Source organism: Panicum hallii, chromosome 5 (genome assembly GCF_002211085.1).
Source record: "Panicum hallii strain FIL2 chromosome 5, PHallii_v3.1, whole genome shotgun sequence".
In the NCBI taxonomy this organism is placed as follows: Eukaryota; Viridiplantae; Streptophyta; class Magnoliopsida; order Poales; family Poaceae; genus Panicum; species Panicum hallii.
The window spans coordinates 13,529,015-13,542,484 of NC_038046.1; the positions used below are offsets into that span (position 1 = coordinate 13,529,015).

At 44.3% G+C, this 13,470-nt stretch overlaps 2 protein-coding genes across 3 annotated transcripts; both read left to right on the plus strand.

Annotated features, from left to right (window-relative positions):
- The first annotated feature begins 1,606 nt into the window (after positions 1-1,606).
- On the plus strand, positions 1,607-4,113 carry LOC112893174 (vacuolar protein sorting-associated protein 25). Of its 2 annotated transcripts, none has more exons than XM_025960370.1 (7): positions 1,607-1,617; positions 1,978-2,126; positions 2,768-2,907; positions 3,178-3,231; positions 3,353-3,441; positions 3,555-3,624; positions 3,878-4,113. In XM_025960370.1, exons 2-7 carry the CDS (start codon positions 2,068-2,070, stop codon positions 3,997-3,999), a joined length of 534 nt encoding a protein of 177 aa, XP_025816155.1. In that variant the 5' UTR covers positions 1,607-1,617; positions 1,978-2,067; the 3' UTR covers positions 4,000-4,113. The 2 variants fall into 2 exon arrangements, with proteins under 2 accessions (XP_025816155.1, XP_025816154.1); XM_025960369.1 differs by lacking the exon at positions 1,607-1,617 and adding an exon at positions 1,677-1,848.
- Positions 4,114-5,490: 1,377 nt separating this feature from the next.
- On the plus strand, positions 5,491-8,490 carry LOC112893175 (ubiquitin-conjugating enzyme E2 5A). Its single transcript, XM_025960371.1, has 5 exons — positions 5,491-5,768; positions 5,896-5,984; positions 7,008-7,135; positions 7,916-8,020; positions 8,113-8,490. Exons 2-5 carry the CDS (start codon positions 5,915-5,917, stop codon positions 8,251-8,253), a joined length of 444 nt encoding a protein of 147 aa, XP_025816156.1. The 5' UTR covers positions 5,491-5,768; positions 5,896-5,914; the 3' UTR covers positions 8,254-8,490.
- The last annotated feature ends 4,980 nt before the right edge of the window (positions 8,491-13,470 follow it).

The window sequence follows — 13,470 nt, forward strand, 5'->3', positions numbered from 1 at the left end:
CCTAGCAAATATATCAGTGCATTACTACGGGTGATATTGTGAAGCATTTATTAACTTTATCGGTTTAAATATCATCACGATATAATTAAATTTCACATGACAACATTTTGTTCAAAATTCTTTCAAATAAAGTTTTGACCTCTAGCACTTCTTAACACTTTCATACATGCCATCCATCCCCCTTCCTCAAAAAATCTTCCTACCATCCTTCACGATGCTGGCTGCTGCAACCTTAACTTTAGCAGCGACGAGCGTGCCCACCATATTTGCATGCGTGCTCATCCTAACATCATGATCTGATGACCTGCTGACCTGCTGAGCATTCCCAATTCATCTTATCCCTAAGCAGGGTTAACAGAAAAGCTCAAAACTCATTAGTTATTTATATTTTAACTCGTTAAAACTCAATTCAAGCTAAGCTATACTGGAATTAAGTCAAGCTTGGACCTGACCTGGAGCTCGCGAGCTCCAATGATCCGAGATTGAGGTATTGGATGAAGTTAGAGTATTTCAATTTTACGTGATATGTGCATGCAGCCTGCTATCTCTATTAATTAAATTTCCAACCATCAAAAATTAAATAATATAGCTGGAGGTTGGAGCCTTTAGTAGCTAACGAGCTATTATGTTGCACAAGCAAAATACATACAAAATAATACCCCTCTATTTTTTGATAGTTCTATTTTATTTTGGTACAATGATCAAGAAGAAAAACCTTGCTTATCATCTCAGTAATTTAATATTATCATATATGTACGCTAATCTAATCATTTTTCAAGACAAATCATTCTGCACAGGAATCAAACGACCATCCATATTATTCCTAAGATGTCAACTCATATAGGACTATTAAAAGAGAATAATTTAATTTTGAAAATGAGACTATCAAAATAAAATAGAGGGAATAAAGCTAAATATCTGGATATACTTCTCTTTCCATTTATCTATCGAATTAAATGTATCTTTTAGGTTAAATTTAATGCATAGTTTCGTTGCACTGTTGTGAAGACTATTAACTTGGTAACCGAACCGAATAAGTGTTACATGTATGAAACTCCTGTCACATCCTTGAAACTTTCCTTCTCTTTTTGTAATGACTCTACTATATCAGCAAATTTGCTGATGTGGTATAGCATTTAATGCCCATAACATTTCTACTGAGAGTACATGCGTCTCAAAACTGCTGCCGTGAAGTCATTATGTTAGGATCTTATAAGAGTTAGGGGTGTTTGGATTCACGGATTAAATTTTATTCCGCGTCACATCAAGCCTTTAGATGCCAATTAGAGGGACTAAATATGAGCTAACTACAAAATCAATTATATAAATGAAGATTAATTCACGAGACAAATCTATTAAATCTAATCAATCCATCATAATCACATGTTTACTATAGCATAAAATTATTATGGAGACTAATTCATGAGACAAATCCATTAAATCTAATTAATCCATTGTAAGCACATATTTACTATAGTATAAAATTATTATGAACTAATTAGGTTTAATAGATTTATCTTATAAATTAGCATATATTTAATATTTTTAATTAATATCTAAATATTCAATATGACAGGAACACCACGCTCGTATCGACCTCGGCTCGGGATCCTCCAGGTTTAGGTGGCAGGCTCGCTCGAGCTTGGCTCATTGACAGCTCTCCGGCTCAGGGCTCAGCCGCTCAGCGCCTCAGGTAGTCAGCTTCATCTCCTCCCAGTGTTTCTTAAACCTTTCTGGGACTTTCTCCTCTCTTGCTCTTCCTTCCCCGGCGGCGACGACTGGGCGAGCGGCGGCGCCATTTGTCCTGTCTTCGCCCAGCCCTTTGCCGGCGACGATCGCATCCTCCAGGTATGCCCGCCCTTTCTCTTTCCTTCTGCTGTGCGAGACGGTGCACTCCGAACCCTAACAAAACTATTTGTATTCGGATCTGAATCCAGCTACAATATATTACCTACTAACTTCGATTTCGTTTGCAAGAATTATCGGGTGTACATGCGTACACCCATGTCCTATGCTGGGTCCGCCCCTGCTGCAGCACCTGGTCTTTGAGCGAGCGAAGGAGCGGAGATGCAGAGGCTGGGGGATTTCAGGCTGCCTCCCTTCTTCAACTACCCGCCTTATTTCACGTAATCCCTCCTCTCTCTCTTCCTCTCTCTCTCCCCCCCCCTTTTACTCTCTTCCAAACTCTCTTGTGAAATACAAACACCAGGCCTTTCCTGTGCGTGCTGTCAGCAAGAATTGCCACAAATGTTCCTGTTGTCTTCAAACTTGCAGACTGCAGGAGGAACATATGACTGAATTGGTGAATGGTGATGGCTGTAGTCGTAATTGGAGAGTTTTCTGGGCGAGGAGTTCAATAAAAGTTTGTGCTCCTAGTGTCCAAGTACTATGCTTGTTTATTGAATGGAACAACTAGATGGTGCTCTTTTTCTGTCTCTGTGGAGTTTTCAGTTTAGGAAATTCACCATCTATCCAATTCATATAGATGAATTGCTAGTTTGGCATTATGGTTTCTGGATAGTATTCACAGCGCTTAATGGCCTGCAATTACATTTTCGATTGCCTGAGATACTTGCATATTTCAACAGCCTCTTCGAGCTCCAACGATGCATTATAGCATTTCCTCGCTTTGTTCATTATTAAAATTGCATTTTCATTCTCTTCATATCTCGCTAAGGAAAACTACATTTGAACTTGTTTTCCACCAGAATCTCAATACCAGAACTGAGAACTATAGTGCTATTCTGACCTAATATATTTCCCTCAGTTTGCAGCCTGTGCGTGAAACGCGGGAAAAGCAAGTCCAGTTATGGAAAGATCTGATACTTGATTACTGTAGAAGTCAAAAAATACATACAATATCCCTGGAAGAAGATTTCCCCTTGTTCTCCAATCCAAAGATCGAGAGTAATATACATTCATACTAATCCTAGTTTTGACATAGTGTTTCCTGCAATTTTAGAGAAAGCATATTTTATCAGAGTATTTGCTGGTTCACTGTAAATCTGTGCCTAGCAATCTGGCATAATGATAATTTACATGGAATACCTGTTATGAATCATTTTGCACATACCATACTGGTCTATACACATAAAATGATCCACCATTGTAGAGTTACTATATTTTTGCACACTTGTTTAGTCATTGCACTGCATTTACAGGCATTTTGTAATGCAGGATCTCTTAGCCATGAAGCAAAGGAAGTGTTCCTTGCAGCTCTCGTTAGTGAAGGTCATTCTATAACAATCAATACTACTTTTAGTTACTGTTGTAGCTTATGGTAAATTTGTGCAGTGTGCTGTCATTTTTGTTTGACAATCAGCATCAGTTTAAATTTGTGCTGAAACTGCAGGTCGTGCGGAGTGGATGGACAAAGGTCACAAGAAATGCCTCATTCTTTGGCTAAGAATACAGGATTGGGCCAATTTGATATTAAATTTTGTAAGACTTCTTTTTGCTATTCAACTTATTTCTTAAGGAGCTATCTGCCTATCTATTTATGACATAGGGATATTCATTGCAGCATGATATTTCTCTTTGCCTTGTGCTTGTAGGTAAAGGATAATGGATTGGAAGTAATGACCATCGAAGAAATACGCTCTGGAATCGATACTCGTGGAACTGGTGAGTTTGAAAAATTTTGAGGTGATTAGATCAGATTTGCCTAGTTCTGTCACTTAAGAACATATACATGACTCGCTTCACAGCGGCCTGCAGTAAAAGCACTACTGTGGCTAGATATTTTGCTTTATTTATACTCAAAATGTTGGTGGTACTTCATCAGGAATAAAGCATGTCTCATAATCCAATTGCTTTTACCCTGCCAAAACTGCCTTTGCCTTATTCAGTTTGTTTTGATTTGTGGACTCTGTTACAGAACTTGAGGGAATCGATCGTGGTGTCCTCATGCGGGCTCTGCGGCAGTTGGAACAGAAAGGCAAAGCAGCTATCTTCAAAGGCACTTCGGCCGATGATGAAGGCGTGAAATTTTCTGTGTAAATTTCTTTGCGATCCTCAAACTGGCAGACCAATAATCTGATCGATCAGTCAGTGTCTTTGAACATGACCTGAAAAATCACACCCTTATCGAGTACCGGTCTTTTTTTTTCTGCATGTTTTTCAGCGCTGCGATTGCTAAGCTCCCCTAATACATCCTTTCCTGGTTTGCTGTAGTAAAATTTGACAAATCCATATTAAACGTTTGCCGAGTGTCTGATAAGAAATAGTTGAATTGCTCATGGCTCTTGTGCTGATGCTGTGGAGCCGGACCTGATCAAACAACGGGTCGGGTCGGGTCGGGTTCGGGCCAGGCCAGAAAAAACCCGACGTTTTTTCCCTGGCCCGCGCCCGACCCGACTTACGTGTCGGGCTGAAAATTGTGGCCCGTGCCCGACCCGAGGACAGCCCGACGGCCCACGGGTCGGCCCGATAGCCCGAGACTCCGCAGTCCGTCTCCCTGCGCCGCCGACATCGTCTTGCCCTCCCCGCAGGTCCGCAATCACCTATTCACCTACACCACACCAGCGCGCTGCCGCAGCCGACTGCTTTCTCTGCTTCGCGCGGTCGCCGTCAGCGCCTTTTGCTGCAGTTGCGCCCCCATGCCTCGGCTAACCTGATGGTAGCGAGCGCGAGGACGACCCGTGCCCCAACTCCGAAGCCACCGCCAAGAAGCGCTCGCCTCCGCTCGCCAACGGCAAGGATCTGCAGGTGCAGGCGTCGCCGTCCAATCGCTGGGACTTGGCCGACTGGGAATCTGGGAGCCTGCTGTTGTGCTGCTCGTCAGGGAGCAAGAGGATAAGGTCGTGGGTGGCCTCCCCCACAGCCATTGATGAGTAAATGAACTAATTCACTGTTGGGCTGGGCCGTTGGGTTGCTGGACCATTAGGATAGTAGCCTGGGTTGATTTTTTCTTTTTCTTCCCGAGCCCGCCCAATAAAATGATCGGGCGGGTCGGATCGGGCTTTGCGGGCGGGTTGGATTGGGTTGGTCGGGCCGGGTGGCCCATGATCAGGTATAGTGGAGCTGGCCTTCATCTGAAAACGCTGGTAGGCACCGGAACTCGAGAAGCTTCCTAGAACTGAGCTGTTTTTTTTATTATTTGTTTGTGATAAACCTAGAACAGCTGTTGACCACCCAGTTCACAGGTAAAGAAACCACCACCAGCCGTCCAGGCAGAAACTGGGATCCACATGACCACATCCGCTCGAGCGTTTTCTCACGCAAGAATTGGATTCCGCCGTCCGGACACTGACAGGTAGACCACGCGGAATCAATCAGCTGCAGGCTGTCCCAATCAGTGGAATCTGTGGGTACAGCAGCATCTTGCATTCCCATCCATCCGTCGATTTATTTATTAATTTATCGTTGTTCAGAAAAAGAAAAAATATATATATATAATGCTCCGATCATGAGCAGCAGCCTGCAGCCATCCGCTGACATGATATGAACGGGGGTTAGTGGATGGCAATTGGCATTTGATTTGATGCCGGCAGCTTTCACTGATCAGCCAGCCATGGGCATCGCATCGCCATTCGCCACTAAAGTAAGGGAAGGCCCCAGGAAAGGAGCGATGATGGTTCGATGAAGCTGAATAAACAAAGCCAGCACGCAAACCAGTAGCGTTCTGAGGACGCTCATTTACATAAATACCCTTCGTCCTGGTTCCTTCCCCCAGCTCCAAACTCCATTATTGGTTGATCCTTGAGAAGAGAGGAGAGGAGGAAGAGAGGCAGAAGCAAAGGAGAAACAGCAGTTCTTCAGCTAGGCAGGTTTGTTTCTTTTCCTTTCTTCTTCCCCCCCTCAATTCGTGGGTCATCTCTGGTATGCTGTAAGGCTAGCTTTTGATGGCAACTGATTGGTAGGAGTGATTTCTTTGATCTTGCTTGCTGGAAATAGGAGGGCAAGGAAAGGGGAGATGGCGTCGAAGAGGATTCAGAAGGAGCTCAAGGATCTGCAGAAGGACCCTCCCACCTCGTGCAGTGCAGGTCCTACTGCTTTCTTTCTCGCTTCCTCATCTGTGGATTTTGCATTTTTAGCCATACACTTGTGTAGGTGTCAGATTTTTCGCACATGCTTCTTAACAGCTTCTTGCTCACAAGCTTGCCTCCTTTTGTAGAACTGCAAAAATAGATTTCTGACAAAACTAACATGATAAGTAGTCACTCTTTTGGTCACATGGAAATGAGTTGGTTCCATGCTTATTAGGCACCAAATGGTCCTAAGTTTAAGGAATTGGATAAGTATGTTGACTGGCTACACCCATGCTGTTTAATATCGGTAACTTGACAGTCATTAGTATAATCCTGTTTTAGGGGGGAAAGGGGTATAAAGCAGCAGTACATCATTTTGTGGAACCTAAATTCTTCTGATCTGCTCAAAGGATCAGGGGACATCCTCTAGTTTATTTTCAAATGATGTAATGTACAATTATTTCAGTTGATAACTTGATCTCTCGGTTACACTAGTTGGTTGGCATGTGCAAATCAGGATGGCAATATAACCAGAAGTACCACATGCCAATTTGTTCATTATGTTGTGCCATTTTCTTTTGATTGTACTATTGAGCTTGGTGATGCTAATGATGCACCATGACACCACTGTACGTGAAAATAATTTATGGTTTTAGAGTGCGTATGGATCACAATAGAAATATGATGATATGTATACACCTCATTAAGCGTTCATGTGAAGTAATAAGCTGTCAAACTTCAGTAGAGGAGGAAACTGTCCTTGCAATTGCTTTCTTGCGAAGAGTAGACTCTGAACTAAAACTAAGGCCTGGTAACACAAATATTTTTTTTCCAGCTTTCTTCGTAACATTTGGTTTTACCTTTGTTTGAAGCTCTTTTAGTTCTCTAGTAAGTTCTATTTCCTGTCAAATCTGTTGATCTAAACAATATATATGCCCATCAGGTAAGACGAAACAATGCAATGCATAATGTAGAATTCTTTTCACTCAAAAGTCACATTAAATACCTTGTTGGTGACGACAAAATCATATTTGACAGGTCCTGTGGGTGAGGATATGTTCCACTGGCAGGCAACAATAATGGGTCCATCTGATAGCCCATATTCTGGTGGAGTTTTCCTAGTTACAATCCATTTCCCTCCTGATTATCCTTTCAAACCACCAAAGGTACGGTAACTGATTAAGTATATGAGCAACAATGTATTAATCTTTGTTTCTGTGCATTTTTTATGGTTATTATTTCTGCACTTGTTTTTTTATTGTAAAAGTAAGGTATGCATAAGCTCAGTTCACATCCTACTAGGAGCATGACTCTGGTTCATATACGCACTTGAAATCTAGGGTCAATGTACACGTTTCTTTTTTTTCCTGAAGAAACTTTTGAAGAGGCTGGGAGTTTATTGTTGAGATGCCATGCCACTAAGCACATTTGCGGAAACACTGTATTGTTTAGGAAGAAGAACTCTAAGGATCAAAGCCATTCCATGTAAACTAATTTGCCGTGGTAAGTATAGGGGGCACAATGGGATATGAGCTGATTTTTGTAAGTATCATAAGCTAAGGTTTGGTTAGATTCTTATACATCAACTATCAAGTTGTGATAATTTCGTGCAAGTACAACTGCACCATGAATGATAGTTCAGAGTTGTTTTTGTAGTTTTGGAATTTCATTCAGTGTGCTGCTTTCATTTTTCTGGATTTGGGCCATGGACCAGGAATACTTGTGCAGTTGCCATGTGCCCTTTCTAATCTAAACTATCCCATCCCTCCAGTTATTGTGAAGGAATAAGTCCTCGATCAAATTTGTGGTTCTGACCACTCATGTGCAAGCTTGAAAATTTCCAAGTCCAAGAATTCATGTACCACGCCGAATATCCATGCATCCTTAAAATCCAAAGTTCACGGTTACAAAGCATGCGACCTTGATCTATGCTATGCAATATGCAGGTGGCGTTTCGCACCAAGGTGTTCCATCCAAACATTAACAGCAATGGAAGCATCTGCCTTGACATCCTCAAGGACCAGTGGAGCCCCGCGCTCACTATATCCAAGGTTGGTGACACTCGTATGTACAGCAATCAATCAATCTCTTTCCATTTCTTGAGCTTCCTACAAACAAAGACCCGCCTTGTGTTGGGTTCCAGGTGTTGCTGTCCATTTGCTCCCTGCTGACCGATCCAAACCCCGACGACCCTCTGGTCCCCGAGATCGCGCACATGTACAAGACGGACCGGCACAAGTACGAGAACACCGCGAGGACCTGGACCCAGAGGTACGCCATGTAGAGGACCGGGTCACCGGAGCCGGCGCGGCTCCGTTGTATCGTGTCGCTGGACCTGGACGTATCTCCTTTGCGTTCGATCGTGTGCTGTATGATGGATCAAGTTGGGTTTGCAGTGCAGTGCGCTGGTATGGTGCCGAATGTTGTATTGCGTCACTCCGAATCAGTAATTCTGAATGTTCAGAAACTGGTGTTTGGAACTGTTTTTCGTTGGATTATGTTGCCAATTGCCATGCGTCAAGTTCCATGTGTTTGGGTTCTTCCCTTCACCATGTGTTGGGGGCCAGGGCGACACGGGAATTCCATGTTTTACTGCGTGGCAGACAACATTGTGTTGACGAAAAAAAGGCGATCAGCTTCATACGTGGCCACACACGAGGATCCGGAAGATTTACTTTACTCCAACGTAAACTCAAATTAGCTTCACGTTGATATATAATTGATAAAGAAATAAGGCAATCGTCAAATATTAGAACGTATCGGCTGGATTTCCGAAAGCTTGATAGAGATATAATAAAAAATTGGCTAAGAAGCAGCTGAATTTTTTCGAGGCAATACTGATTACTCAATACTACTTCACCAACAATACTTAGATTCAGATCTAATCTGCTATATTCTATATAGTACCTTAAAACAATAAAATATAACTGCAACCGATAGAAAGTTTAAGATCTAAGCTGGATAATTTATGATAAAAAATAAATTACACAAGATTATACGAATCAACCTTGCAAAGTATAGCAAATATCGATAACCGGTGAGTAAATAGATCGAGAAGGAAATGATGTGCTGTCAATTAAAGATCTAATTTGCTCGATAAACACGGAACTTACCAGCAAAATGGAGATCGAAGCGATGCAGCCCTGGTACTGGAGGAACTCGTCCAAAAGAGAAAACTACGAAACTAGGTTTGGCGAAGTCGCCGACAATAAAAAAAATTGTTGTATTGATAATTATTCTAATTACAAGTTCGTAGACCAATATTTATAGCCTAGTAGATCACGACACAACGTGACTTGATAAAAAGAAAACAATCTTTCTAAAATAAATAACTACCGCGAGACTCGGAATCCACACAATAACTTGATGATGTGGACCATCAACATCGATTCCGCTCCATCAGCTGCGGCGCCATCTTGGACAATCGGCCTACCTCCTCTGCTTCAGCATCGGCCAGTCCCATCGCCTCCTCCTTTGCCTTATCTTTGACCAGACCGTGTTAAAAAACGGTGTCATGTATATGTGAAATATCACCGAACAAAATGAAACAGATTTTTTTTTTCTTTTGAGAGCATATGCAAAGTTAAAACAACGTTCGTAAATACGAATGGCAGGCAGCAGCCATCCGAGAACAACTCGTGAGGGCCAAGGAAATAGGAATGGAGCTACTCCGCGGGCCGGACGTGGGCTCGTCTGTAACTAGCGAGAGATAACATGGGGCCGCAACTAAAGGCCCATAGTTGTGGACGAAAATTTTCACAGCGGCCTGTGAGCGGCCCTTATATCCCTGTCATCAGGTGGGATTTGGACGGCGGCCGGCCGGCCGGCGTGTTGCCTGTTGGCCAGCGGCGGTGACCCGCGCGGCCGCGGCAAGCCGGCCACCGGCAGCGGCAAGGGCGCTCCGGATCCTGCCCCTGCCCCGGATCTCTTGAGCTCCGTGGCTCGGCTGCTGCGCCAGCAAGATGGCGTTTTTTATCCCGACTCCCGTTCTTCAGTATCTGCTTGTGCTCCTCGCGTTTGCAGATTTTTGCTCATCTCACAGGTCAGCTAGATGCATATTCGAGCGTATCTTGTCCTTGGGAAATTCAAAATACCGTCTACTAGTATTGGTCTATCTCGGCAGATGAGCCGTCAGCAGCCATCCACCGATATGAAATCATAAGCATCATGATTAGCGGCAATTGATGCTATGCGTTGTCGCGTGTCTTTGTCACAGATCATCCTTGGTATCACTAGTAAATGTCCTAGGATACGATGATTTCATTAGATCGAGTAAATAAAACCAGTACGGGAACGTCCGGTTAAGACAGCAGGTCTGTTTCCGAGGCATGTCCTCTCAATGCCAAAAAAAAAACAAGAAGAAGCAGCTTTTGGTAGCTTCGTTCCCTTCTTTCTTACTTCATTTTGCTGATTTGTCTGATGAATAACTGATGCATGCGACTGATGGATGTCTAGCATGCAAGTACCGTGAGCAGTATTGTGAGACACCCGGTGCCGGTTTCGGACAGCATCATAAACGGCTTTAGATTTTATTGCCTTGTTTGCATCAGTACTCGCTAAGATACTTAATTTACAAACGATGAAGGAACAAAGATGTCGCACACAGTGGCAGACTAGGAACACGAAATAAAGTCAAATGAACATCTTAGATTGTGAAACAGTAAGATGGAGAAAATGTATATACTTTGTAGAAGGAAGCTGATGGAGGGAGTATAGGCAGGTATACTGAATGGGTGAAAAAGGTGAACAGCCTCATGCAACAGTGCGTATGGATGATGCATACATATGTATACATGTAGGTTGGCATGTGCAATGCAACGAACCATGATTATGAATTTGACGAGTATATGTGTAATCTTTTTTTGGAGATACGATTCAATAATATCTGCTGCCCGTTGAGCATGGCGATGCATCATGCGCAGTACTGTACATGAAAAACATCAAGGGCGCAGAGTGCGTATGGATGATGCATGCATACATATACATGTCTTAACATGTCCACGTAAAGTAATCAATTGAAGAAATTTTGCTGGCAGCCTTTAACTGAAACTAAGCCTAATTCTGCATTCCTTTGGGGTTATTTATTCAGTGGTATTTGGTTTCACTTTGTTCAAACTCTAGTGACTGTCTTGTAAAAATTTAAGTTTCTTGTTGAATCAACTAGCACAAGGATGCAGCCTAATGCAAGGATGTATCCTGAGTTTTCTTCGATTCTTATAATACCTGGTTTGGCAATGCAAGTCTGAATTGGCAGGTCGTACGGGTGAAACCATGTTCCATTGGCAGGCAACGATGTTTGGTCCATCTGACTGACAGCCCATATGCTGGTAAAGTCTGACGCCGACATTGACTTTCCTGATGATTATCCTTCGAAACCACCAAAGGTATTCCGAGTGATTAAGAATTTGCCTGCTGATCTGTCAGTCCATTGTTTCAAATGCACTTTTCCTCTAGTTCAGGATGCAGATTTCTCTAGGTCGACCCAATGACCCACTACCCGAAATAAAAATTCTAGTGTAAATATCCATTGGATCGGCCCACTAAACTCTAGTGTAAAGTAGTGTACAACACTTTGGGTCATCGGGTAACCCAATCCGAGCTCGAGCGGTGGCACAGGCACTGCCAACTGCTGCATCGGTTGCCATGCATCTCACCATCCTCGGGCAGCCGTCTCCCCGCCGCTCGTTGCCTTGTTCCCCTCCAAGCGCTGTCTCCCCGCCGTCGTGGCGTCACTTTGTCCTGGGCGGAGACCCCCGCGCGCCGCTTCGTGGAGCTGTAGTCCCTACTCCCCGGCGTCCTCCTCCATGGCCTCCGATGAAAGAAGAATTTGAGGCGCGTCATCGAATAAAATACCAAGGGTGTTAGTGCCACAACAGCGGGGTTGCTGGCCACCATCTTGAAGGAGACAGAGAACTGCAGGTCTGCAGCGCGGCGAGCTTCTATGGGTTCGCTGCCTTGCCGCGGAGCATCTTGGAGAGCAGGAGTCTACTTGCCAGCTGCTGATGCTGCGGCTTCTCCTTTGCCATCTCTTCCTACTGCTGGTGAGTCGCCGGGTAGCCGGAGGACGACGGCCGCGGCGTTGCTACCAGCAGTGGACCAGCAGAGTTCCTCGACGAGGTGCAGCTCCAAGACGAAGGGCCCCTCTACTCCTCTCCAGCAGCTTCCTCCTCCAGCAGCTTCGACGGGCACCGGCTGGCCGGTAACAGCGACAGGCAAGGCTTTGGTGCATGCTTTGAATCATCAAGCTTTGCTATTTTGGGTAACTTATTGGATCATTTGGGTAACAATCATAATGGGTCAGTGTAACCCAAAACTTCAAAATAATCTTCACGGGTTGTATGGATCAATCACTGGTTGACCCAATTTCAACGCACTTGCATCCCGACCTCTAGTACACTGATAACCCCCGAGAATTCTACGTAAGCCCGTATGTTTGCAGACACAGCTCATCTGTATATGGATTAAGTTTCTCCCTTGTTGAGTGGTTGTATGGATCAATGCAAGTTGGGTTTGCAGTTAACTGTGGTGCTGTTCAGTTGTGTCAGCTGATGGATGGAGTGATTCTGAATGTCGAACTGGTGCTGGTTTCGGATGTTTTGATTTGATGTTGGCATTCATGTTAAGGAAAAAACAATGCAGCAGTACTTGTTGGGCACTCAAATTGCTCATTGTGCCCTTCTCATTTGCAGCTCTTCTGCCCCCCTGTTAAGATCTTAAAACTTTCACCGCCTGTTCTGCTCCATTCGGCTGTTCCTCCGGCAACCACAAACTCCTCCAACACCAGCAGAAACGTTGGCAGTCAATGCATCGGCGTGTGGTCGCCTGATTCACAGCCGTACGCACTCGTCTGACGACTACTATTTCTCCCGGCGTTAGAGAATCGAATCCAATCAATCCATCAGCTTACTGTGTGTTTATAAGCTTTGCTATGACGCGATGGTTGGTTCAAAACGCCAAAGCTGTGTTTACTTCAAGAAAGCAGTGCAGTAGGTGAGGTTACCCGCAGGCCTTTAGCTGTAAAACCCAGGCAGGAATGTCACCGGGGATGCTTTCTCTGCCTTCCTCTGCTCCCGCACGCTGTACCCCATGCGTTTTCACTGTGCGACGTACCAACTCCAATCATGCTCGCCCATTCCATGACAGGCAGCTGGCACTGGCAATCCAGCGTCCTGAGTGCTGAAGGTACACAGTACAGTTCAATGTTCAAAGTTGGAAAAGGCAGGAAAAGGAGAGGATTTCGACGCGGTCGCGCTGCTGCCTTCCGTTTCGGCTCCTCATCCTCTTTACTACTAGTACTAGCGCACTTTACTTTTACTGCCACCTAGTACAGCAACTGAATCTGCTCGGTCCTGGAATGAAATGCAACTGGGCATCTGGGATGGCCTGAAGTGCCATGAAGCCTGAAGACAGCAGTTGCCATTAGCCTCTCGCTTTCACCAAAGGCCATCCTGAATTCCTGATGCAGGTGGGTCTGTTCTGACTCGTGTTACTGCCCTGTGAG